The sequence below is a fragment of the Lacerta agilis genome, chromosome 10 (assembly GCF_009819535.1).
Source record: "Lacerta agilis isolate rLacAgi1 chromosome 10, rLacAgi1.pri, whole genome shotgun sequence".
In the NCBI taxonomy this organism is placed as follows: domain Eukaryota; kingdom Metazoa; phylum Chordata; class Lepidosauria; order Squamata; family Lacertidae; genus Lacerta; species Lacerta agilis.
The window spans coordinates 48,983,446-49,011,284 of NC_046321.1; the positions used below are offsets into that span (position 1 = coordinate 48,983,446).

The following is a 27,839-nucleotide window of genomic DNA, read 5'->3' on the forward strand; positions in this document are numbered from 1 at the left end:
GGCTGGGAAGGGCGGGGTATAAATAAAATTATTCTATTCTATTCTATTCTACTATGGATCTGGTTTAGAATTTGTCAAGATTCAGGAACACATTTTTACTTTTTAACTTCCAATGAACACTCACTGGATTAATGTGCCTACAGACTTAAATTCTGTACCCACTTGCATGTTTAAATGCCCATTTCCTACATGCTATTAGGAACTGAGCACTGAAAAGAGTTCTAAAACAAAGACAAACAACAACTAATAGAAATGTTGTGCAACATATGCTTAAACAATCTTACATGTTTGCAGTACATTAAAATAAAAAACCTGATCAAGTGCACTGACCTTAGGACATATGGGATTTCTGGCTGTTTCAATCATAACATCTGATCCCATTCTCTCTCTATGGAAAAAGGAAAAAAAAACATGACAAGTTACAATTTTATTTTATTTTTAATATGTTGTCTGCCATTGTGTTTTTTTATATTTCTAAAGAAATACAGCTGCCCTGATCTTCAGTTGTCATTCCTTCTCACATACTATTCTCACATACTATATATTCCTGCTCTAAATGCTTAGGCAGGGGAGATCATTTATTTGGATTCTACTAGACTGCATCCAGACTAAATCAGCTGACTGTAGCCTCTACTGAAATCAATTTGATAAATTAGTCATGTTTTACTTCCGACAGAAATCTATGGAACTGAATTTCAACTAACTTAATAGTTAACTGTACCATTTTTGTTTTCTTTTAGACCAATGGCAAGAACACATTAACATTTACCACAGTTTTAGCATTTTTACCGTACAGACAAAATTCCTTAGGTGGTGAGGAATTTTAGTGACAATAATGAATCACAATGAAGAGAGCTATTGAGCAGTTGGGCATGTAAAAAGACAACAGAGGGTCCCAACTCAATTTTTTTGTCAGAAACAAAATTATATTAAAAGGCTTTCAAATGGTTTGGCAGCCTGAACACACAAAAACCATTTAAAGAATCACCAACCACAGACTCTAAAGACAGGTGTCACCATATCTACTTGCAGTTAATATTATACTCCTCTGTTGCAATAACATTTGTCACTGTGATATGAATTCTTAGAATTTACAAGGTAGTAGAATGAGGACTGTGCCTATTTAATACTTTGATGTATACTGAAGCAAAATTAGTGATGATTTTAAACAAATCAATAGATAAATTTAACTTACATAAGAATCTTCTCCCAGATTTCACTGTCATAAAACGCATGGCTCCAGCCCATTTTAACTGTCCCAACAATGACATTTTGCTTAAACACATCAGTTCCTAGTTTACGATAAAGTTCTTCACACTCATCCAGAGGGATATGGAATAACCCCAACATAAATGCCAATATAGCACCTAAAAGCAAACATGATTCATAAATTGTAAATGTGGTATTTTATATGAATATTATCTAATGCATCATTTATAGGAGCACAGCATAAAGAGATAAAAATATTTATACTCTGACTATTCTAAAAGTCTTTTTTTTAAAAAAAATCAGGATTATTTTGGTCCCTGGAATGTAAATATTATTTCAATGTCTATGCAACCTGATTATAAATATTTTTGAGACATATTTTTAGGACAAATTATTTGTAGAGTTTAGAAGTTGATAAATGCATGCTAATATAACTGAGATATTCACATTAAGCATTCATTTATAGTGCCACCTAGAGTGTAAGAAAATAATGGCCTGGTCTGCACATCACATGAAGCCATAGATAATGTAATTGAACAGTGTGATGGGGAATGCTGCTCAGAAGCCCATGCAGGACTATTTACCTGTACTCACTCCACAAATATAGTCAAAAAGATGATGAACCGGCTTTCCGGTGAGCTCTTCTAGCTTACGAAGCGTCTGAAGTGCTACTAAACCCCTGTAACACAAAAAAACCAAAAATGTTATGCAAGTTATCATCTGTTAAGTAAAAGCCAAGTGACAGTATGTTTAAGTCACTAGCTATCAAGCTTTCAGTATCATCCACTGCTATATCCTGGGAAATGTGGCATATTTAAAGGCAAAGAACATGTTCAAAACTGATTGATCTCTCCCATTTGATATGCTTTAATAAGTGTTTCCTATACAGATCACAGGAAATATATACTTTCTAGGAAAGAAAAATAAAAAGGTTACTAAGGTTGGTAAAGAATAGAGAAACAATGCTGACTTTAAAGTCAGTAATTTCCCCTCTCTACTAGTAGCTCTGAACTGGAATATTCCTAGTGGTTGCAACCTTCTGCAGTAGTATATAGTAATGGTTATCATAGAGCATATTCAAAAGCAGAGCAGTTTTGTACCGTTCCACAGCAACCAATACTCAAAACACATAAGCGATGAAACTGCATCAGTCCTAAAGTGCCTGACCACAGGGAATACCAAAATATGTAAATTATTCACCAAAGATTATTCACCTGAACTGCATTATTCACCCTGGCAACTTAAGATCTTGTAAGTTGTGTGTGTGAGAAATAAAAGAAGCCAACAAAGTGAAACACACACATTGCTGACTTACTGGTTATCTTAGCTATCAAGTGCTAAAATACATACATGAATTATTATTCAGCAACTGTGCCCTGTCTTATTCTTCAGTAAGCCAGCACAGGATTAAAACTCAAGGTGCAAACCATTAAGTTAAGATCTTGCCTCTACCATGAGTCACTCTCAACCTCAGACTTTATTAGCAATATAGGACCATAATACTTCTGTCCGTTGAAAGGAACTTTGAGGTAAGAGTCAGTGCTAGTCCTACTCAGAAGAGACCAATTGACAATAGACACAACTAGCTTAGGCTCATTAGGTAGTGTCCAACTAAGTTATACTCAGAAGAGACCCACTGAAATGAATGGACCTAACTTAGCTGTGCTCATTAATCTCAATGGGTCTACTTTGAGGAAGAACTCAGCTGTAAACAACCCTCTGAATCCAATCCAGTATATTTTATCATTTTAAAGCTGAAATATTATCATTTTGTTGATTAAGACTAACACTTTTATACCAGGTGAGAATTTAAGAGCAAAGGTTGGTGAAATTGATTTTGTGGAGCACAAATCTAATGGCAGCTTCACCGTTAAAACAGAAATTGCCAAGGCAAAAACTGAAATCACGGCATTTGGAGAGAATGTGTGCTAGAAGGAGCCCCAATACCAAGAAGACATCAAGCGAGAAAGTAGTTGCTAAGGAAAGCAGAAACAAGAATACATTACCACATACCTTCACAGCTCACTGATTCAAAACAAGACAGAATGGTAATGATTACAAGTAATTAATGCTTTCAGGCAGTTCTGTACTTTATGAGCAATTAATTGGTTAGTGTCAAATTTATGTTAGTTGACAGTTGGTGAGATTAGTCCAAAATATTGCCATAACTGGCAATGAGCACTGAATGAAAAGAAACGACAAAGAGCTTTACAGGGACTTTACCAAGGACAATCTGTTCAACATGCTCCTAGCTATCTTAACTCTAAACCAAAGGTGGCTTGTAATTCTCATAAATGGTCCATTAAATATGACAAAATACTGAAGAAAAATGGTTGCCCTAAACCATTTCTATTGCCAGTGAAATCAACCGGATATACGCCACAATTTTTTCCACAGGCAATTATATAACCAATGAAGTTTTCTTTTCTTCTTAATTTAACATGCTCACATGCATCATTCTTTCCTGTTTTAGGAGATGGCTCTGGATTAATAACATTCAAAAGGAAACACAGATATGGCCTTGTATATTCTAGATGCATTAGCTAAATTAAACAAGGGTGCCAACAGCCTCTGTGTTTACTACATATCTCTTTGATTTTCTCTTCAGATATGAAAAAAGCACCTTGTTCTATCTAAGAAAAAATGACTATTACTCAGCAAGGTGATCAACATAAAAGCATATTATACAGCGCCTTTCCATTGGTCTGCTTAAAGCATCCACTCTTCAGTTCCATTTACATCAGTCACTCCATCCAGCTAAGAGAAGAGAGATGGGACTGCAAGACCTCTTCATCTGCTCCTCTCCAAATTTTTCGATTCCTGTTGTAAACCTTAAGATCTCTGTAATTAAGGGATTAGTGTCTGAGCTTGCTATTTTCTTTCTCCCACCCAGTCCATTCTCCTTTTGTGTCGTGTCTTTTAGTTTGTGAACCTGACAACAGGGACCTGTCTTCTCACTCATAGTTGAGAAGGTGGTATTCAAGCACATTTTGCCTAATGAACAGGATAAAAATTCTAATAGAGGATGGAGCAGGTGGTCATGACGCAAGAGAAACAAATTCACAAATAAGTTTAAACAGAAGTGTTATTTAAAAACCTTGACATATTTGTCATGTTTACACTAAAATAAACTGGGCTGAAGATGCAGGTTGCTATCGTTATCAACTGAGAATTTCAGTCTGTTAGTAAATGAAAGTGGGACACTCTCAAGTGACCCTCATTCAAACAAGTATGTGGGTATCAAGCACCGAAAATAATATAGTTGTATACACTTCTGTTAGGAATTAGACTTGAAAGATCATTTTATTTAAAAGAAACAAAATTCAGGCTAATGACAGGCCAAAAGCAGGCAGGCAAACCCCCTCCAGCACTTTAATATGATGATAAAGTCAGAGACCCATAATTATTCTACGGTCTTGTCACATTTCCATCTTGCTAATGGAGAAAACTTTCCAGTTATCATGGTTATAGATAAATTCTGAAAAATGTGTTAAGGCTGGTGCATCCTTTACACTGATTCATTGTTTAACATTACATGTATGCCTGTGTTTTCTCCTCCATTTCAACTTTAGTTCCTTTCACTTTTGCAGAAAGTCTAGTTTGCCACTATGACTGAATCCTCAAACTATATTTGCATGAAGATTGCAAACTAGCATAAAGCTATTCAGATTATATATTTGTGCAAACATTATTTGCTTGTTCAGATGTAATGGCAAACTCAGGTTGCACAGAAAGGGGAAGACAACATGAGGAGTGAGCATGTAAACACAGTCATGTTCATGAATTGGCACACAATGGTGCTGCGTGTAAATCAACCCTCAAGAGACTGACTTCACTATGAGAATCTCCAATGCTCTTCAAACGGAGGCAAACTATTATAGTCCAGCGGCATAAATGTAAATTTACAAATCCAGTGACACAACGAAGCATGCAAAATTGTATTTTTAATCTCCAAGAGTGCTACATTATTTTTCTCTCACAGCTCAAATAGGCAGAGGACTGCCTCTGCTGATTATACTAAAAGGGAGATACACAAATTAATTAAAACTTTTAAAATAATTCACTCCGTAAGGACATAGATGTAACACAGCCCTACCTTGTTCCCCCGCCATCAATAGTGAGAACTCGAATGCCCCACCCTTTTACAGGGTCTGTATAGCCAATTACAGCCAATGCTTCCCTGACAGCAGCCTGAAGAGCTTCATCATTTGCCTGCCTTAGTCGCAACAAGCATGGAATGCTTTTTTCCTGGAAACAAAATAAAGATTTTAAATGCAGCACAAAAAATGTTAATCCAGAGCACCAGATATAAAACTATAATGAAATTTACGAAAGTAAATATTGTTAAATTTAAAAGAAAGCACTTTTCTTACACATACTATACTTGGCCTGAAATCCTAAGCACACTTCTCAGGAAACAAACCCCAATAAAATTTGTAGGACTCACAGGATCATGTTACCGTGTTTCCCCGAAAATAAGACATACCCATAAAATAAGCCATAGCAGGATTTCTAAGCATTTGCGTGATATAAGCCATACCCCGAAAATAAGATATAGCGATAGGCGTGGCTATGCAGCATACCAACGCGGAGCGGTTAAGAAGATGGGCAGCAACTGACGTAATAAAATAAGACATCCCCTGAAAATAAGCCATAGTGTGTCTTCTTGAGGAAAAATAAATATAAGACAGTGTCTTATTTTCGGGAAAACACGGTATTAGAATCTTCCAGTTATTGAAAAATGTAGTTAGTGTTATTTTTCAAGTTGCAGGGCAATCATGACAATCAAAATACAGTACTCAAAATGTGTAACTAGGTATCCTCAACTCCAGATTCTACTATAAGTCAGAAATTACTGTGATTATCTCCAGAAAACATTTGAACCTTTTGTGTATTGCAACCTTGTGTTGAATATTATGTAACATTACTGTCCCTGCACCAGAGAAATTTATTGGTGTAACTTTAGTGCAGTGATGGCTAACCTGTGGACCTTCAATGCCAATTGTTCCTGACAAAAGGCTATGCTGGCTGGGCCTGATGAGAGCTGGTGACCAACATCTTGGCAGGATATAAGAAGCCACTGGTTCTTATAGCCTGATATCAAGTGGAATATGCACTTATATGTTATATATTGTTTTAAAATACATAGCTCACAATTATTATTTCCAAAATGAGGATGTGATTTCATTCCCAATTCATGGTTAGATGATAGAATTGATTTGTACCTTAACAGCAACTCCTCTACTTTCTGGAAATTCCAAGAGATGGTATGTCAGTTCTTCAACCCTGTTGATACAGACTCTTCTGTTAGATGATCTCCGTAATGCTTGCACTAAAGCCCGGGTTCTGTTATCTATACTCACCCTTGCAATAATCTAAGAAGAGAATGTTTTATTAATTTTAAAAATCCATCAAATATCTAAGACAGATGTCTTCAACCAATTCAAACTCAGGACCCACCTTCAACCCAAATGTGCATTTGAGGCACCCATTTCTTAACCTTTAATCATATATTTGTATGTTGGCAGTGCTGCTGCTGTGACCCAGTAGTGGGTCCCGACCCACCTGCTGAAGATGACTGGTCTAAGGGATCTAGCAACACAAGCTTTTGTGGGCCAGAACCCACTTTATCAAGCACATTTAAAAAATGACAGGCAGGCAGTTTGTTCCCTCCTTTTCTCTATGAGCAGAAGTTAAATACCCATCCACTTAAGGCTGCAATCCTATGCACACTTATCAGGGAGTCCTTTGAAAATACAACTTCTAAACAGACAAGCATAGATTTACCATGACCATTCCTTGCATGTGATTACATGAACACATGTACTACAAGTGTCATGCAGTGCAATCCTATACATGTATACTCAGAGGTCCCATTGACTTTAATGGGGCTTACTCCCAAACAAATGGGTACAAGACTGCAGCTTTTAAGGTACCAGAAGGGTTTTGGTGGTTTTGTTCTAAGAAAATGCCCCTGGAATGAATAAAAATGCATATATATATTTGCTAAATAATATTTTCATCATTTTTATTTTTTTAGACCAAACTTGAAAATAACCACTTACCTTGTTACCTCTGCTGAGTTAAGAATTGTAAGAACATAGAAAAGCCTGCTGAATCAGAACAATGGCCCATCTAGTCCAGCATTCTGTTCTCAGAGTGGCTAGCCCATGTGAAACCTGTAAGAAGGACCTGAGTGCAAGAACATCCCCCCCCCCCCCGGTGTACTTTCCAGCAATTATTTCTATGTCTGACAAACAGGGAGAGCTTTATAAGCATTTCAGATTTATTTTTTTTTAATCTCAAGGTGCTGGGCTAATAAATAAAGTGGCACCTTGGTTCTTGAACTTAATCCATTCCTGAAGTCCGTTCGACTCCCGAAACATTCAAAAACCAAGGCGCAACCTTCTGATCGGCACAGATGCCCCAGAAACAATAGCCAACAGCCGCTTTGGACATTTGGTTTCCGAAAAAAGTTCGAAAACCGGAACACTTACTTCCAGGTTTTTGGCGTTCGGGAGCCGATTTGTTCATCAACTAAGCTGTTTGAGACCCAGGTTCGACTGTATTGTTGTGCACCAGTAACTTACTGAAGAGAGTTGTAGGGAAGACAGTAGAAAAAACAAGAAAGTGGGACACACACAGCACTTTAAAGTGCTCACTCTGGCAGCCCTTACCACAGCCCTATAAGGCCAACAGCAGTATTCTGAACATGGATTTGTCTGTAGTGACTAAAGTCCTCCCGGTGAACAGGTAGGGCTGTTAAACGCTAATGGATTATCTCCTGACTTCAAGGCTGCTGATGTTCTGTACTGTACCTGATTTTTGTTACTTTTGCATAGGCAGTCATTTTTGTAGACTATTTTACAGAGTTGTTGCAAACTAGCACTCTTTAAATAGAAAGCCAATTCATCCAATTACTTAGTGCTTTTATGGTAAGATTGTACAAAATAAATCAAAAATCTCTACATATACTTTAACCATGTAAGTATTTTCACAAAGCTGCTTCTTAAGTTGTACAACCTTTAAAAAATATTCTATACTCTGCTCTGTTAAAATCAATGACACAGGGGTTTGGGGTTGTTGGTTCCCCCCCCCCCCCAATTTTATTCTGTGTCTACAACTATATTTTATGTTACATAACAAAATAGCTGATGAAGTGATGATTAAGGAGGTTTACCTTTTCCCTTTGAAGGGACAGTCTCCTCTCTTTCTCTTCCGCACGTTTAGCCTCCTCGTCATCTTTCAACTTATCCTCACTTTCTTGTACTTTGCTTTTTTCTGGCAAAGCGGTTTTTGGATCAGATCGTAACTTTGGGACGAGTCCTCCAATGTAACTATCCACAAAGGCCTGTACACTGTTACTTGGGTAAGAAAGAAAACTTGCAATACCCTTTTTGCTGGAAGCTGGAGCGGTAGCACTGGCCTTTGCAGAGTCTGGAGACTGTGCTGCAGGTATTAAGGCAGATACTGCATTCATTCTGTTTTCATTACTTAATATGTCATCTTCTGGTGTATCAGGTGTCTTCCCCTCCTGAGTCTGTGATTTAGGAGGGGAACTATTCCCCTTTTTCTCTTGAGCCATACCACGAGTGCTAAAGTACCAATTGATGTGATTCGCTAGAAAGTTGTATGTTTCTCCAAAGTTTGTAGCAAAATAGCTAACATGAAAAAGGCTATTTTTGAAATCTGCAAGATCTTTCAATGAACCACAATTAGTACTACTGGGATCCAAGTCTTCACTTGCAGGCACAAGCTTCTTACCGTCTATGCTATCATTGCAGTCTTTCTGACTTCTGTTGTTTGCAGCTTGTCTGACATTTTCTGGGTTCGTATGAAAACTATTTTCTTGGCCATTATTTTCAGCCGATCTATTCAGTATACCAGAATGTGGCTTAAGCCGAGCTATCCGTGAAATCAGTTCACTGTGAGTTCCAGACACAGCTTTTGAAACAGATTCTAAAGTGTTCTTAAATCGTGACATGCGACTGCTTGTTTTTGTCAATTCCTTAGAAGTACTAAGTTTAGAAGCTCTGTAATGCAAGGAGTCATGATAACAGAGATGCTTGTTATACCATAGTGCTTTGCCTCCTCCCCATTTATAATATGGTTTGCTTGTGTGAAAAAGTCTAAAAGGAATAGCTTGGGTTATACTCCAAAAAAGCTTAGGTCTGTACAAGTAATACAGTTGTCTGGTCTTTTGTTTACAAAGGCTTTTTGAACTAGCTACTAAGTACAGATAGGCATCTAAAGACAACCGAACTGACATTACTTATAAATAATGAAGTCATCCATAAATTTGTTCTGTCCAAAAATCTTTTTTTTAAAGGAAACATCACTCTTCAGGATGTTACCTGAAATGAAAAATAAAGAGTGTTAGTCTATTGAGCAAAGTATGCTCGACAAAGAGAAATAAGAGTTTCCAGTAGTGAGTATACTTGATCTTAGCCTAAGAGGCAGCTCATCAAATTTAGAATTGTATCATCCTGGGAAGCCATTTCTTTAAGGAGTTAAACAAAAGTAACCTGAAATTAGCTATAGGGATTACCAATACTCAAATACAGTGTCATGCATTGAAGCAAGGTATCAGCGCATCCCCAAGAATAGCTACATATTACACAATAGAAAAAACCAGGCACCCCCCAAACTCGGCCCTCCAGATGTTTTGGGGCTACAACTCCCATCATCCCTACCTAATAGGACCAGTGGTCAGGGATGATGGGAGTTGTAGTCCCAAAACATCTGGAGGGCCAAGTCTGGGGATGTCTGGAATAAAACAATAGAGAATATGCTGACTCCCTCAAAGTATAGACTATGAGATAAAAGGCACCACTGTATTCATTCCTATAAGAACAAGGCAAGAGTGTACCGGTAATTGGGCACAGAGTTAGCTAACCATACTAGAAATAAGATTCCTTCCCATGGTGGTTTGCATTAGTGAAAGTGCTTCTGTTAGTGTAAAGCAAAGCACCTCTTTTTCACCCCTACCAAACGCAGGTCTCTATGCCATACCACAGAACCTTCCAACCTCCAGGAGAAGCTTTTTGGGGGCACAGGATGTGAAGTATCAGTGAGAATTAGACATTCTGCCCTGTGCAAATGGAAGCACTTCCATAACTGAAAAACAACAACCACCCACTGCCAGTTGCATCACTTCATCAAACAATTCTACTCTAAGGCAACTCTTTCACCACATTAAGTTTTCACTGAACTTTGGCACCAACCATTACGTCTTCATTGCACTTTGGCATGAATAATCTATCGAATTTCTCACTGCAATCAACTGCCTCTGGGGAAAATGTTTCAGGGAAACTTCCTAGAATAGTTCTCCACTGAAGTACTGCATCAAATCAGCCTGTGTGTGCCCCAATGCTGCTTGGTGCATTTCATATTTTGGGCTGCCCTTGCATTTTAAGGAAAGAAAAGCTGTATACAATCATTTTATTTTAAGCAATGAACAAGTTGAGCGACAGAGAATAGCTAGCTGACAACAGGGCACATGACACTTGCATGATCTGTTCCTAGTATCTTTCTTGTACAGCCAAGATCACACATTACAAGGCACTATTTATAACTGACAAGATGAGCACTTGCATACAGGAATACACTTAAAACCAGGAGGAAAACATTGAGAGCCTAATAGCTTTGGGTTTCAGTGAGACATGATTAGAGGATAAGCTGGATATAAGCTCACAAATACACTTAAGCAAATTGCCAAGCATTACATGTGTTTTCAGGACACAAGACTGACCACACCAAAGCCATACGCTAGTCACATAAACAATATAGTGGGCTTCTTCCTTAACATATATTTAGCCCAGTGGAAGGCAGAAAAGCTAGAGAAATAACCAACCACATACACACCCATTTTTTAAAGATTGAGAACAGTTCAAAACCTTGAACAGTCAGAAAATATGCCAAAAGCAAACATTCTTGCGGGAAAAAGTCTTAATTATATGCACACAAACAAACAAACAGGAATATTAAAAGTTATTTTGCTACTCAGTCTACTGACCATGATACATTTAATCTCAAGGTCGTGGGTTTGAGCCCCAAACCTTGCATTTCAGGGGGTTGGACTTGATGACCCTCGTGGTCCCTTCCAACTCTACGAGTCTCTAGGGGTTTTCAAATGATGGGGAGAGAGGGAGCTATAGAGGGAAGGCAACACACATACTATTGTGTTCTTTCCTTTATATTATGAGCCAAAGCTAAGAGAGAGAAAGAATGAAAGGTCCCAGGGCCCCATAATACCAGGTGGGCAACTTTTAGGGTAACAGTGTCAGTGGATGTTTGAAGTCTCAGACTTAAGCAGAAGCTCACATCCCCCAGACACCAGGTGTATGAGGAGAGGCTGTGTATTATCACTGTCTGGTTTGTTGTTTTTATTTTGTTTATATATTTTGAGGTTTTATATTTTGAAGTGTTCTGTGAACCACCCTGAGACCTCTGGGCATAGGGTAGTACTGTATATAAATTCAATAATAAATAAATAATAGCAGCAGCAGCTGACTCACAAACCCCTGGGACAAACTACCACGGGACCCCTGGCTCAAGCTCCTAACCTGCTCACTGGTAATAGTAATAACAAGAACAAAAATAATAATTTTATCATTTATACCCCCGCCCACTTCGGGAGGCTTTCAACACATATAAAAGCATTACCTATACTATAAAAACATAATGGTACTATTGAAGGCCTTTTAAGCCAGGGACAACCCGAAGCTACGCAACGTACACGAAAGGCACAAACAAACAAACAAACTCTCTCTCTCTCTCTCTCTCTCACACACACACACAAATACTCCGTAACCAAGGAAAACAAAACACCGCGAACCTTAGAGGGGCGACTCACAGAGCCAGGTAAACAGGGGCGTTCCAAACATGGGTCAGGAAAGGCGCGCACGACGACGACGACAACACCAGGCAAGGCAGCAGAACGAGGGGACGGAAGGCCAAGGGAGCTGCTGGCTGCCACTCACCCCAAGCAGGGCTCCCCGAAGGTCGACGGTCTACCCTCTAGGCCGCCCGGCAGGACGCCCAACGCGAAACCCGGAACAACAGTCTCACCGGCCATTTTCTTCCCAGCCGGTGAGCATGCGCGGCCCGCCGCGCACGCGCGCTAGAGACGCGCCGGCCCGAGATTTATTTATTTATAAAGGTCTCTCTCTCTCTCTCTCTCTCTCTCTCCCCTCAGGGGTCGTGCGCCTACCCCCCCCCCCATCTTTACCTAGTACGCATGCGTGCGAGCTGGAACGTTTAGCCGCGCTCCGTTTAACGACAACAAACAAACTCGGTAGCCGCCGGTCTCCTAAAAATGGCAAAAGATATAACAAATCTTTAAATGGGCGCGTCTCATTCTCTAGTGCAGGGAGTTTCCGGGTTGATAATGAGGATGCCGTATTTAACGCACACGCGCAAAGGAAGGAAGAAGTATTGTTGTTTTATTTACCCCGCCCACATATAAAGCCATAAAATAAAATACAATACAATAAAATAAAATATAAGATTGTAAGGTATCTGGGGTTAGACCTCGGCGTGCCCAGCTAGAAACAAACAAACAAGGTCGCAGCAAACATGAGTTGCTGCTCTTAAGTGGAGATTCCCCCCCCCCTTTTAAGTAAACACTAGGAGGGGGGGGGAACAGCCTTTCCTATTATAATTTATAAGTGTGCTGGCATGGCTGCGTGGCTAAAATACTGCAACGGTTTATGACATTTCCGCAGTTTAGTCCGTATTACAATTTGGGGAGCAACCCTGTAAGGATGAGACAGAAGTGCTGTTGTTCAATAATATATATAGTAATCTTTAAGTAACTGTATAGGGCAGTAGTGTCCAAACTTTTTTCAAAGAGGGCTAAATATGATGAAGTGATGTGTGAGGTTTTTTTAACGATTGCTTCCCACAGGAATTGTTGGGTTTAACTTTCATTTACACTTGGGTGTTGAGGAGACAGAAGAGAACACTGACTGTGGTGAAACTTCAAACAAAAATGCTCTCCATTATTGATCGACCCAAGGAGTGACGCAGCTGGGGACTCCCTAATGGCGTGGGGGCTAGCCACGTCCCCCGCACAGAGGGGAGAGCTCGTGGCAAGCCTGCAAAAAGGAAATGGCTTTGGTGGGCAGGCACTCGGGGCCCACAAGAGATTGCTTTTTCAAAATTTCCTGGGGGGCCGTTTGAAACCGCAAGTGGCCCCCAGGCTGGACTTTAGACATGCCTGGTGTAGGGAGAAAAGTTTCAGGGCACTGAACAAATTCTTGCCCCGGCATCACCTTTCCTGGGCTCCTTCAACTCCTGAGACTCTACAGCAGCCTTTGTCAACCTGTTGCACCAGATGTTGGAGACTACAACATGCAGCAGCAGCAACAGATAGCATGAGAACTGATGCATGAATTGATGAAGTGAACATGCATGAGGCCCGACCATTTTGCCTGACATTCTTAGAAGCGTTAAAATTAAATGCAAAATTTATGCAACAATTTTATGCAAAGTTTATTGCAAATGGCATACTTTTCATTTCGTCACATGGATGACAAATCTATACAGGTGTTAAATCACTCTGCCTTTCATATCTGAAGGCCAGATGAAAAATAAATCCAGAAGGTTGAAATATATGTCAGAAACATTGTAAAGTACATTACACAGTAATAAAGGTTGTCTGTCAACTTTTAAGATTATGAACAGGAAAATAACACCAGGTATAGGCCTACTTGTTGTGTCCAAATATATTTATACCTGATTTAGACCAACTGACATTAACAATTTCTCCTCTAAAGGACGTAAGATATTGTTATTAAATACCATGGTAATTTTTAAAAATGCATAATATTAACACTGAAAAACGGGCAACTGGAAGATGCCTGTAGTCAGGAGGGTTTCAAGCACCAATCCAAGCAATTCAAATGGATTAAAGCACTGTATTGCCCTGGCACAAATAATCCACTTAAAAAAAAGATTTTTGTGATGTTAGAAAATTGGCAACATATCTATTCAGCATCAGCATCCTGATTTGCTTGAATTTACACATGGTGCTTAGAATATCTTACTTCTTTATTGAGTAAGTCATTCTGATTTGTTTACTGGGCAGTTATATGACAACGAGCAACTTGAATTTGCCAGTGCATGAGTAAATCCTATCTAAAAATGGAGGTTGTTTGGAAGAGCAGAGAGACGTGTAAACAACCTGCATTCAAATTAGGATGAATGCAGGATAAATGTTCATTGTTGTGTAACTGTCCCATAAGTAAATCAGAATCAGTGCTCAGTAACGGCTGTTTACAGGATGCTTCCAGACTTTAGCTGTTTTCAGATGGCACAATTGTAGTTGCTTAGACTTTTTGTGTTAAGGAAAGCAACAGGGAAAAACATATTGGAAAGTGTGGGATGACGCTTGGTTTGATGCAACATAATCTAGCCTCCCCACAAACAAATCAGAAGCAATGCTCATTAAATAGTCAGCACCATCTAATCTACCTGCAAACAAACCAGGATGAATGCTGAATTATCAGGTTTCTGGAGCAGCCTGAAAACAATACAGTACTTTACTACAAAACTCTTCTACATTCAAACACTAGGTGGCAGCCCGAAATGGAAAAGGAACTTGTTTTCTGTGTAATTAAGTACACTGGTAAATATCCCAAACTTACAAATGAAACATACTAGCCAGCAATAAACTTTATTGTCCTTTTGTTTATATGAATCTAGTCTCTCTCCTTCACCATGACTTTGCCATTGTTATAAGCACACTATCCATTGCAAATGTCTGTTTAGTTTAGTTTGGCAGCTAAGCCGAGAGACTGTAGGGCATAGTTTATGACATACGCATAAATTTGACAAGAGGCAACTCTATTTCCACCCTCCTCCATACTTCCCTGTCTCTGGAGATGGGAAAGGATCCTGTGAATGGAAAGAGGCAGACACAGGGAGGATTCTTAAAATGGGTCTATTTATGCATAGCTAGCAGAGAAGAAGAGGGTCTTGGGAATGGAAGGGACAATGTTTTGAACAGGTAGAAAGGAAAAGAGGAAATTACCCGGTACTTGAGGTGGCAGCATAGAGACAGGAAAGTCTGGAGGAGGGTGGAAAAGATGCAAGAATGCCCTGCATTTATTTGGGTTGCAAACACTGAACAGCGCGGCAAATCTGCCATAAATCCAGTTTGAGACAGGTGGTTGTTTGAGTGGGTGGGAGGGACATGGTAATGGCTGATAAATAAGGAGCTTATCCCTAGTGGGAAGGCGAACAGGGGAGCTGCCCTGTGCCCTGTGCTTTTGGGTTCCTGTGTCTGGCACCAATGGCCACAGACGAGCGCTGCTGATTTCCAACCATCAAATGAGGCTCTCATTCTCCTCCTTAGTGCAGGGCAAGGCTTTTATAAGGTTGACTTTTAAAAGGTAGTTTAATGTTCCTTTTAAGCTGCCTTGGTATGGATTTCATATTGGAAGGTGGGATGTACATTAGGTCACATTCACACCATACATTTAAAAGGCAACTGTCTACCAGCTCTGGGTGAGACCCTACCTGCCTGCGCACTGTCTTGCCAGAGTGCTACATGCACTGGTTATCTCCCGCTTGGACTACGACAATGCACTCTACGTGGGCTACCTTTGAAAGTGATGCGGAAACTACAACTGATCCAGAATGCAGCAGCTAGACTGGTGACTGGGAGCAGCTGCTGAGACCATATAACACCTAGTGACGTAGGAAGGTGGGGGCATTGAGAGCGGCACGCCCCCGGTTCCAGCCTGGAGGAGGGGTGACACTCGGCGCCACTACCCCATGACTCCCAAGCCGCTGTCCGGCACCATTTCCGTGCGGCGGCGGCTCACACAGCAACTCTCTGCTTGCACCCAGCAGCCTTGCAAGTTGCTGTGCGAGCAGCTGCTGCATGGATGGGCTGCCGCAGCCTGTCTGTGCAGCAGCTGCTTGCGCCTGGCAGCCCGGACGGACTGCGCTCCATAGTGCGCATGCGTCATGATGTCATGATGCACACGCGCTACGGAGCAGCACCCCGCCCCCGGGGTGTGCCCCTGTGTTTGCTGCTCTGGGCGGCAAAGTGGCTCCGTATGCCACTAATAACAGCGGTCCTTAAAGACAGTCAGTAGCAAGTGTAGGGCCCAAAATGGGGTTATGGGGTATGTGTAAGCAGAGCCAGCCAACTGAACCATACACCGGAGAGAAACCTAACCCAGGCCCCTCAGCTATGCCAACTTGGAGCCAGCACAACAAAATAAGTAAATAAATAAAAACAAAAACAGCTCCCCTACCTTCTTTCCTGGCTGGCGTAATCTGGCAGAGCTTCAGATGCAGCAGCTTATCTGCCACTCTGCCCCACCTTGGCAAGGATTTGGACCGCTCTGCCAATTCGTCTAATTTGGCAAGGCGCGCAGGCAGATGCAGCTTAGAATACCTTGTAGAGCCAGTTACAAGGAGATAAAGGAGATTTTGTTTCCCAACAGAAGAAGAAGTCACAAATACAGAGACTGATCTAGGTGAGCCAACACACTTTTTACATTTAGGTCAAGCCCTGGGTTGCCTTTAAACATGAACGAACAAGAGCAGGCGGACCAGTTTTCAACACAGCAGGTGTTAATCAGCTTACTAATGTCTGGATGTGCACTTTCCTTTACCCCTCCCCCCCTTTTTACATACATTTAAACTGCAATGAAATTGACATTATCTGTAGTATCATCATCATCATCATTATTTACATTTTCTTCATCTCTGACTAAACTGCTTACATTTCTTTCTTCCCTTCCACCCGTTTCTTTACATACACACCTGCCAAATTAGGAGAACTCTCCATGCATGTGATGAAGTAAACTCTGGTCTGTGGAAGTGTGTGCCATTGTTATGCACACCCTACCTCTGTGGGTTAAACATTCCAGTGGTCCATGAAGCACTTACCCAGGTTTGATGTCCTTTGGCAGGAGGTCAACTGAAGTCTTAATGACGTTCTGTAGCATTTGCTTTATTGACACAGGTTGCTCATAGGTGGAGGTGTAGCTTAATCAGGGCTTTCCCCCCCCCCCCCAGCCAGAACTCACTGGAACTCAGTTCCAGCACCTCTCAGGTGGGTGCCATTGCGATTATAAGAGAACAAGGGAGGTGTTTGTTATGAGTTGTGGCACCTCTTTTTCTAGAAAAATAGCACTGAGCTTAACCATTCTAACAGATAAAGTTCACAGCTCCCATATCATATATTTAAGGGTATTGCCAGCCCCACTCATGCTTTTAGATCACAGTCCAAAATCACAGCTCTCTGTGTTTATTTTTCCTTCTGCTCCTGTCTGAAGCCCCCTTTTCAGGAGAGGAATCTAGGTAAGTCATCTTCTCCAACCATCACTGAATGAAACGCATTGTTGGAACACCAAGGCTATCAGCAGGCAGGGATTTATTTATTTTTTAAATTTGTATGGTTTTCCACCCTGTTCTTTCCTTCCACAGTAACCAATAATGTAGAATACACAACATTAAAAACACAATTTAAAACAACAGTGGCAGAGATCACAGATAAAAGCAAGGTGCGTGGGCAATACTCAGCAATCAAAAGTGGACGTGACATTCACACAGCTTTTTCCATTTTCAAAAGCAGTTTGAAGAACCTTCTTGGGTTTTTCTTTCAGCAAACAGATTGATAGAGGGGAAAGTTCAGTTACTGTCATCCAACTGGATGTGAGTTGGGAGTCTCAGGGGCAAAATTCATGTGCAGGCAGCGCTTCCCCACAAGTAAGTGACGCTTTTGTAGTCGGTGAAATCCATCCCTATAAATAAGAATCCAAGGTTGACCTATGACCCCCGATATACAATGACACTGCGGGTTCCATTGAAAGCAGGTTAAAAGATTACTATTATAGATAGGATCTCCCAGAGGATAAAAGGAGTCATGTACTGATCTCCTGTTGCGCCACAGGTCTTACTCCTTTGTTAGATTAAGGTTCAAGTTCCCCTGCTTGATTTATAGTTTGTGAACTGCAGGGAAATAGAAGGTGTGTCTGATTAAGTTATCTGAGCACAGTTACATCTGGTTTTTTAATCTAATGGTAACAATAGTAATTGGATGTATTTCTTTTCTTTGGAAAAGTATTACTAGGCACTCCCTGTTTTGAGTACTGAGAAATCCCAGGGGCAGCACCAGCACTACAGGGTTTTGCTTACACTGGAGAATTAGGATACAGTGGTACCTCGGGTTACAAACACTTCAGGTTACAGACTCCACTAACCCGGAAGTAGTACCTCGGGTTAAGAACTTTACCTCAGGATGAGAACAGAAATCGTGCACCGGTGGGTGGCGTGGCGGCAGCGGGAGCCCCATTAGCTAAAGTGGTACCTCAAGTTAAGAATGGTTTCAGGTTAAGAACGGACCTCCGGAACGAATTAAGTTCGTAACCAGAGGTACCACTGTACTTTTGTATAATCTGTTTTAATTATCCAAGTAGGAAGTTAAGTGCAGGGCTGAGGAACCTGTATTCATCTAGAGCAGGGTTTCCCAAACTTGGGTCTCCAGGTGTTTTTGGACTACAACTCCCATCATCCTTAGCTAGCAGGACCAGTGGTCAGGGATGGTGGGAACTGTAGTTCAAAAACAGTTGGAGATCCAAATTTGGGAAACACCGCTCTAGAGGTTGCTAGACTCCATTTCCCATCAGCCTCAGCCAATATCGCCAATGGTCAGGGGTGATGGGAAATGTAGTCCAGCAACATTTTGGAGGACCATAAGCTCCCTATCCTTGGCATACAACATGCATTCTTACAGTAAGCAGGACACGTGTTCAGCCCCTCCAAAGCTAAACCTGTTACAGCTAACTCTGGTAGGAAACTCAGCTGGTTTTGTTTTTGTCTCTTCCAATCTCCACAGTGCTGTTTCAATTTCACACACACTGTTCACTGTACACACACCTTTTTCTCTGAGGTGCTCAGGATGGCATACATGGTTCTTCCTCTCCTGATTTGATCCTCACAACAACCCTGTGAAGCAATTTAGGCTGGGAAGCAGTTTCTGACAAAGTCACCCAGTGAACTTCCTGGCTGAGTGGGGATTTGAACCCTAGTCTCCCAGGTCCTAGTCCAACATTCAGTACACCGAATTGGTACACCACAATGGGTGTTACAAAGGCATAATATTTTAGAGGAAGGAGATGCAAGAATCACAAAATATCCACTGAAATAATGGATGTGTGAAGCATACAGGGCTGCATACAGACTTACAGTGCAAACCTAGCCATGTCTACTTGGAAGTAAGTCCTATTGAATTCAGTGGGGGTGTACTCCCAGTCCCAGTTGGGTTAGGACTGCAGCCTTAGTCATGCTTAGAGTACACTTAGTGAAATCAACAAGACTGAAAGTGAGTCATCATTACTAACATAAGTTACACTGATTTCATTGGATCAACTCTAAGCAAGGTTAAGGTTGGATCCAACCAATGGCCAAAAAATTGGGCAATATAATACGAAACCATTACAACTTTATCAATGAAGGTGCTGCTGACAAGTAAAAAAATCTAGAGGGTTGCGAAATTTTACAGAATCTCTGATATTCTCTCTTCATATTCCTGCATGCTGAAACTATAAATATTCCTTTGGTAATCTTGTTTTTACGGCTATATACATCTGCTAGCAATCATTCTGTTCCTAGAAGGACTATGTTTATGTTACCATAATTACACTGAAAAATCCCAGATTTTGCAGAGCCTATTTTTATCCTAATGATAAATTAGTCAACAGCTCTAGCGTGTTTAGACCTTTTGCCTTTCCCCAAATAAATTCACACAAGACTCAGATATTTGGTTTGGTTTTTGGCAGAAATTTAGGCCACAACTTTATTGATTACAACCAAGTGAGCGGTTGCATAGGTTCTGGTTCGACTATCTCCCTGCACCCTTGCAGGCAGTGCTGTCCCAGAGCCACGTTCGTAGGAAAAGCCAAGGATGAACACCAGGGACAGCTGCTGGAAGGAGCGCCAATCAGCCGACCTGATGTCCCCTGGACTCGGACGCGGGCCAGACCCCTTTCGGGGAATGCCAAACCAGTGAGTCCCTGGATTCCTCTACCAGAATATCCTTCATTTGCATAGGTGTGGCCACGTCACGTGCCACGCCTACCACCTGAACCAGAGCCTATCCGCAACTTACAAGTTGTGACTATTTGTTACACGGTAGGCGAAACCCAAATGGCACCAGACAATCAGCCAAGTGGGGAAAATTCCTACCGTGCCCCTGTCCCAACAACACACGACACACGATGGCATACCAAGGTCAAACGCAAGCCCTAAATCTAGGGAGAGGTGGGCGGTTGTTCTGATGTGAAAGCCCCAGAGAGGATGCTCAGTAGCCTCGCATGGGTTTAAATAGGTCCCGCATTGCTGCTTTTGCGACACTCCATTGGTCAGATTGCACCCCGGCAACATGGGGCCGACCTATCATGGGTTGTGGCTGATTCCAGATAACCCACAACACCGGGTCAGGTGGCCAGGTCGTACCTCTTTTATAGATGACACGCTTTCCTATCTAAACATCCTAGCTACTTAGCCAAACTATGAAGTAAAGGTCTTGCGATACATTTTGTGGTTGATAATTACAGCACACAAGGGAGAAACTATTCTAAGCTATTCATTGTGGGTGCCTCCACGTGGCAGCTTCTTCTGTACTTGGTGCTGCTCATTTTTTATTATTTTATTATTTTTGCAGCACCCACGTGGCATCAACCTAATCAAAACGCCAACCTTACTCCCCTACCACAATTTATTCCAGATTTACCTTTTATTTGTTTTGTTTTGCTACTTATTGGCTTTTCCACAGAAATTGTAAATTTGGATTAAACGGGGAAATAATATGGGTAAACTTTCAGATTAGGAAAATGTCATGTGAAAACTGTTCCAAATTTGCATGCATGCACAGCACAGACGCCAGAGTGAACTGTCACGTAGAAGTGCTCCATGTAGCTGCAAGGAATTTTAAATTCACCATTTAGTGCTTTTAAAAAGTCAGTTAAAAGGTAACGGTACCCCTGACCATTATGTCCAGTCGTGGATGACTCTGGGGTTGCGGCGCTCATCTCGCTCTATAGGCCGAGGGAGCTGGTGTTTGTCCGCAGACAGCTTCCAGGTCATGTGGCCAGCATGACTAAGCAGCTTCTGGCGAACCAGAGCAGCGAACAGAAACGCCGTTTACCTTCCTGCTGGAGCGGTACGTATTTATCTACTTGCACTTTGATGTGCTTTCAAATTGCTAGGTGGGCAGGAGCTGGGACCAAACAATGGGAGCTCACCCCATCATGGGGATTCAAACCGCCAACCTTCTGATCGGCAAGCCCTAGGCTCTGGGTTTAGAGAAATATTTCCCTTGAGCTTAACTGAGAAAAATTGCCTGGTTAAGTTTCCTAAAAAATATTATCTATATTCATGCTGCAGTATGTATTTACCTAGGAATAAGTCTGAATTCAATGCGGTAGGCAAACTTTTTTTAACTCATCAATTTTTAGACAACTGGACAAAATATTTTTAAGTGGTCGATAACCCCATTTTTTATTAAAATACAAATGAACAACCACCACGATTCTAATGTAATTGTAAACTTCTAAGGACCTTGGTTTTGTTATTTTTCCTCTAGCAAATGTAGTTCCTCTCCCCTGTTAGGGGATATCGAATGTCCATCCAAACTAAGCAAGAGGCCTTCTAGAGTTCTTCCAGGCTCCCAGAGTCTGTACAGACTCTGCTTCACTTAGTTCTCTTAAACAGTGTCTTGGGAACAGAGCCAAAAACCGAGGCAGAAGTTCTCAAGCAAAACACCATAATGGGGCAAAAGTTTGGTCAACAGTAGCAGAAGCCCATATGTTCTATGGGGCAAGTTATGTGAGGTCTTTGGTCTAATAGACCCGTGTATTTTGGCTCATTTAAAAAAACGGGATAACTTCAATGAACATTGCATATTTGTCAGGATGCACCTCTACATTTCAGATTCACACACTAGCGTAGTCCCAGCACACATTTTTCAATGGGAGAAGGAAAAATGAAAATCAGCTTTAAAAAACGGATATATTGGAATTGAAGTTTGCATGTGCGTTCTTGACGGAACTTTATGATTCAAATGTTAACTCCAGCTTGACTCTTAAATCCATTTTTGGGGGGTGGGAACCTGAAAACTCACTGTAATGTGATATATCTCATGAGCACGAAGAAAGCTTAATGATTTAATATTTTATATGTTTGGCATGATTCTCCATCTGCAGTCATAATCCCCACACACATTTCCAAAGGGAGAAGGAAACACACAATAGCTGTGTACACGCTACAGCTTTAAAGCACATTCAAAGCCCATTATTTCCCTCAAAGAATTCCGGACACTGTAGTTTACGCCCTTACAGAGCTACAATCCCTAGCAACTCTTTACAAACCGCAGTGCCCAGAATTCTTTGAGGGAAAGAATGTGCTTCAAATGTGCTTTAAAGCTGTAGCGTGTACACAGCCGTAGATTGCAATGTGATATCTGCCTTGAAAACTTGATAGCAGTGCACAACTGTTTCTGCATTTCAGTTTTGGACATTGGTTTGACCTTTTCGTTCATTTACAAAGAGGCCAGGAAGGCAAATTGCATTGAAAGGTATAATCTGATCCAAAGAACTATGCACTTGCCTTGTTGTGTTTTATTTTATTCAAACACAAGAAAGAAAAGGAATGGTGCAGTTTCACAGATGTCCACCCGTTTCCTGAGTGTTGGCATTTTTGTGATGAGAGATGGAGAAGCAGGTACACACTTGTTCCTTTTTCCCCACAGATTTTGGAATAACCTCAGCAAAGAAGTGATCAAACTGGCAGGAACAGCTTGAGCTGTTAGCCAAGGACGCAGATGTCGTCTTGGTCAATGGGGACTGGCAAACTGCCTGCTGCAGAAACCCTGGAGAGCAAGATCTTGGCTACTCAAGTTGCGGTCCTTGAGGATGCAAAATCCTTAGATGTGGCTCACAAGTGCCCACATTCATACGTAACTGTAACATGAGAACTGGTGCATGTGGTTTGGCACATGGTTATGAATGAAATCTAAAATAGATTTAGGATCTTGGCAGTCTGCATTTAAGGGGGATCAGAAGAGGTTTGGCTTAGGACAGATCCATGCCATACAATTATAGCACACTCAGTGCACACTTAAAGCACGTGAATACCTCCAAAGAATCCTGGGAACTATAGTTTCCTTCTCACAGCACTATAATTCCTAGCATCCTTAATAAACTGCATTTCCCAGCATTCATGCGCATTAGACTTGTGTTGGATGTGCTTTCAGGTTAGCAGTGGAAGAAATGCATAGCTGAATTAAAAGCGGCTTTCTGGTTTTGTTTCGTGAAGAAGATCTGCAAGCATCACCTGCGAAACTATATGTTGCGGAAAAGCATTTGGAAATATATTGGACTGTGACCAGCTACGACTTCCTGTAAATGTGTAGGAACCTGAACACAAACGTATGGCATGCCATTTGCCGTAACTTTTGCCATTGTAGAAGGCAGGCTTTCGCAGTTTCAGGAACATCAGTTTACATTTCTAGTCCAAACAACATGAATATATAGCACACTATAAAAGAGAAGCGGAAAACATGAGGCTATGTTTATGTTAAAGGGAAGGATTTGATGAACTTGCAGCAATTTCACGCATCCGGTGACTAGGAGTATTTTCTCTTGAAAACCTCATCTAAATATAAATCAAGTGTTCGCTGTGGAAGAATTATTGACCCAAGAGCAGCCGAAGTACATTTAAGAGTTTGCAATATAACAAATGCAAGGACATCCTTCCCCCCCCCCCCCAAGAATCAAAGCTGGAGAAATATTTCTCAGTCACTCAGTTATTGCTATGCAGCTTTAAGCAGGCAGGGGAATGCTCATTTTGAGGATACTGTGGATTCATTTTGCTTTTTGGACACAAGACTTAACACCTGCAAAGCTAAGTAAGTACAATAGCCCTTTTTAATGAATACAGACTGAATACTTGACCAGTTAGTTTGCCGATACACAACATGTCTTAAATTGGTGGAACTAAGAAACAAGGGACAAGGTTTGCTTGGGATCATTTGATATTTATGATAGTAGGGTGGGGAGCAAAGGGGGGAATTTGAGGGAATATTTGTCGGAATGTAGACCAAAATATTGCACACCTCTGTTTGATAATACTATAGAGACTACAGCGACAGGTGTAGGATTTTTGCTCTGCTGTGGAGCTGCTTTGTACAATACTTGGCAAAGCAGCCTTGTGTTTGCTTCTGAGTATACCCTCATTGGGAATCTATTCTGGAAGAACTGGTAAGAGGAACCACTACAAGATTGTGTATTTGCTATCACATTTTTGTTGCGTTCATGCATTGCGTATTTTAATTGCAAACTAATATTGGCACATCTTAAAAATGCAAATGTATGAAGCAGCCATGCCTTTCCCAAAATCAACAGTAGTTTTTTCTATAATAAAACAATGTAGTCCGTACCAAGAAAAGAGGAAGGCTGGAGAGCTGTAAATCTGCTTGGCAGTTTCACAAGCTGTAGCCATTCAAACGGCAAAGAGTATCTTATCTGCACTTTTAAAATCTGCATCCTCCATTGTATTTTTGCTCAGTGTGAAAAATACAAGAACAGATGTGTAGTTCTAGGTTATATTGACATGGATTTATTTTGTATGAACAAAGGAATTCCAATTGTGATATTTAATTTTGTACAAGGAAAGAACAAAGGAGCACTAGGATTATTTCTGGAGACATCTTTTATAGTGAATGCACTCTTTTTGTGGTGGGAGAACAAAGTTAATGGGAAAATATGGTCCCTTTGTTGAATATATTGTTTTTAGCCTACTTCTTTGTTCTGGGGGTTTTCATTCCTTTTTGATGAAAAAGTGCACAGCTTTTCCATGTACATACGTAGAAAGCTTTGTCTTTATATGATGATGAGAATTACGGTACATTAAAGAACACAGTCGTCACGTAGATACTAGGCAAATATCTCATAAGCAAATGTATAAGCATGAATTTGGCTGCTTTTATTTTGGGATGTCAATGCAAATAGGTAGTTTACTTTCTATAAGCCAATCAAGTTTCAGTGTACGTGTGTGTTTCTGATTTTCCTCCTGGCTAAGACAACTGCAGTTTCTCAAGTTACATAAAGATCTACTTGTTAAGAGTAAAGTTGCTGGTTGTTTTTTTTTTTTAGTTTTTAGATGTTTTTATTGGATGACGAGAGACAGCATTTGAAATTCAAGTCCACTGGTGCGTGAACCCATATGTTCCAAGACACACTGAAACATAAACAACTGGCGGTATATTTAATAGCTTGCCTTCCACGGCTGCCAACCTAAGTAGCTTTTCTTCATTATGAAGAATTTCTCATTTTCCAAAGATGACTATGAGCCTGGCATTCCTTTCCTTCCCGGCTTTCTCAACTCCACAAATGCACCAGCTCTTCCCGAAAGGCAATCGAGAAATGAACAATTAGCTCTGGTAGAAATCGCTGTGCTGGGAATAATATTTGCGACAGCGTCTGTGGGCAACATGATCCTCACCCTGGTGTTATGGAGGAGAAGACTGAAGCTGTCTAGGATGTATGTGTTCCTGCTTCACCTGAGCATTGCAGACCTGATGGTTGCATTCTTCCAAGTCCTTCCCCAGCTCTTTTGGAAAATTACAGATGTTTTCATGGGCCCAGACATTCTGTGCAGAACCATCATTTATCTCCAGCTGTTGAGCATGTTTGCCTCCACTTATATGATCGTGGTTATGGCAATGGATAGATACCAAGCGGTGTGCCACCCCATGGCCTCTTTTCCCAAGAAGGCGGCTCTTTGGAACGCTCCTATCTGCACAAGCTGGTTCATTTCCCTGGTCTTCAGTGTTCCTCAGGTATTTATCTTTCGGAAGAGAGAGGTATCCCCGGGCATCTTTGACTGCCAAGCTGACTTCATTGAACCCTGGGGCACAAAGGTGTATGTGACTTGGATTTCCATAGCTATTTTCTTCTTCCCCGCAGCTATCCTCATCATATGTCATGTGAGGATCTGCCGAGCAATCCAAATGCATATGCATTTGAAAAGCTGCAATGAACTGGAAGTAACGAATCAGAAGCAAATACAGCCATGCCAGGGAAACAATGCAAGTTGTACATCGAAGGCTATGATCAAGACTATGAAGATGACAGTGGTGATAGTTGTGGCTTATATTTTCTGTTGGTCGCCTTTTTTCATCGCGCAGCTGTGGACTGCCTGGCACCCCAGTGATGCTAGGACTGAAGGTAAGGCCAATAATCTTGCCCAATACATAGCCAATAATCACATTGCTATATTTTTAATATCTGGATGGATTTATATTCGTTCTAAATGTGGGCATAATATTAAACGGCTTCATAAGAAGGAAAAAAATCAAATGGCATTTCTTTGCCAATTTAAAGAACAAACACAGGAAATCAATTGTTTTTAAATTAGTAGAATTTTGGTTCAAAACTTATTGAAATGCTTGCACCCCAAAGGCCACTGAATGTTACGCCCATTATGATTTACGAACAACTGGAGCAGATCAGCTGGAGTATTTGCTCAAAACTGAACGGGACATTTCCTGTTACGCTTATGAATAGTCTATAGTGCATGAGAAACACTATGTTGAATTGAACAATAATCTGATTCTAGTTTTTAATAAAGAGAGAGAGAGAGAGAGAGATCATTTCCCCTGCATCATATTTCTTTGTTCTCTGAATGACTTATAAATTCTTTTCCTTTCAGGTCCAGTAATAGCCATTCTTATGCTCCTAGGGAATCTTAACAGCTGTGTTAATCCATGGATTTATATGTACTTTTGTGGTCAAATACCACGTTGTTCAAAAAAAATACAGGACAACGCTGCAGCTCACGAAGAATCTACCATTACAGGCAGTGTTAACTTGGGAGAGAAAGAATCTGAAGACAATATCACATCTGTGTAATTATAAACTCCTGCTTTTTTGGCTTATATGTATGTTTCATTGAACTATTTTTCTAATATGGGCACGTGCACATGTGGTAAGAAACATTGTTTTCTTTATATATGTATTTCCTTAATTCTGAAGCAAATATATTCAAGGTTTAAAAATTCCCAGCACAGTGTAAAAGGCATGTTATATGTGAATATTTTTGTATGCCAAGTGCTGAACTCCATACGTACCAAGGTACATCTCAAACTACACGCATAAATAGGCTCCTCTCAGTTCTGTATCCTCCTCCAGCAAGTTTAGTGAGCATATTATAATGTCTCTAAGACCTTTGCCATGGTAAATGCATATCTCAACAAATTATGCCAAGCACACTTTTTTTTTTTTTTTTAGTAATATGACAATACAACAGGCTTTAGAGAAGGGTGGGGGAACCTCTGTCTCTAGATAGGTTTTTGTACTCCAATTCCCATCAGTGCTAGTCATCATGTCCATGTGGCCTCTGGAGGGTCTGTATTAGAGAGAGAGAGAAAGCGAGTTCCCGTTAGCGATCGTCCTATGTGCAGATTTCATGTACTGCAGATTCCCTTCATTGAGCACCAGGTAATGTGCTTACATATGAGGTAATGTGAGCTGCACACTCCACACTAATTAAAATACATGCCTAGTCATGGACTGGGCACTATCTTGGCAAAGCGGATGAGCACTGAC

At 40.8% G+C, this 27,839-nt stretch overlaps 2 protein-coding genes across 2 annotated transcripts in view; one reads left to right on the forward strand and one right to left on the reverse strand.

Annotated features, from left to right (window-relative positions):
• Positions 1–12,318, reverse strand: part of PNPLA8 (patatin like phospholipase domain containing 8) — a 35,331-nt gene extending 23,013 nt beyond the window's left edge. The window contains exons 1-7 of the mRNA XM_033163484.1: positions 12,192–12,318; positions 8,390–9,563; positions 6,435–6,584; positions 5,306–5,457; positions 1,794–1,888; positions 1,196–1,367; positions 331–388 (exon numbers count right to left, since the gene is read on the reverse strand). Of these exons, the coding sequence (XP_033019375.1) occupies positions 331–388; positions 1,196–1,367; positions 1,794–1,888; positions 5,306–5,457; positions 6,435–6,584; positions 8,390–9,478 (1,716 nt within the window). The 5' untranslated portion in view covers positions 9,479–9,563; positions 12,192–12,318. The remainder of the gene's footprint in view (positions 1–330; positions 389–1,195; positions 1,368–1,793; positions 1,889–5,305; positions 5,458–6,434; positions 6,585–8,389; positions 9,564–12,191) is intronic.
• A 13,095-nt stretch (positions 12,319–25,413) lies between these two features.
• On the forward strand, positions 25,414–27,495 carry LOC117054427 (isotocin receptor-like). Its single transcript, XM_033163231.1, has 2 exons — positions 25,414–26,459; positions 26,944–27,495. The coding sequence occupies exons 1-2, from the start codon at positions 25,547–25,549 to the stop codon at positions 27,141–27,143; spliced, it is 1,113 nt and encodes a 370-aa protein (XP_033019122.1). The 5' UTR covers positions 25,414–25,546; the 3' UTR covers positions 27,144–27,495.
• Positions 27,496–27,839: the final 344 nt, after the last annotated feature.

Coding starts and splice junctions, on each gene's coding strand:
- LOC117054427 (XM_033163231.1), top strand. CDS start 25,547: ATGAAGAATTTCTCATTTTCCAAAGATGACTATGAGCCTGGCATTCCT. Junction 26,460..26,943: donor CAGTGATGCTAGGACTGAAG/GTAAGGCCAATA, acceptor TTTTCCTTTCAG/GTCCAGTAATAGCCATTCTT.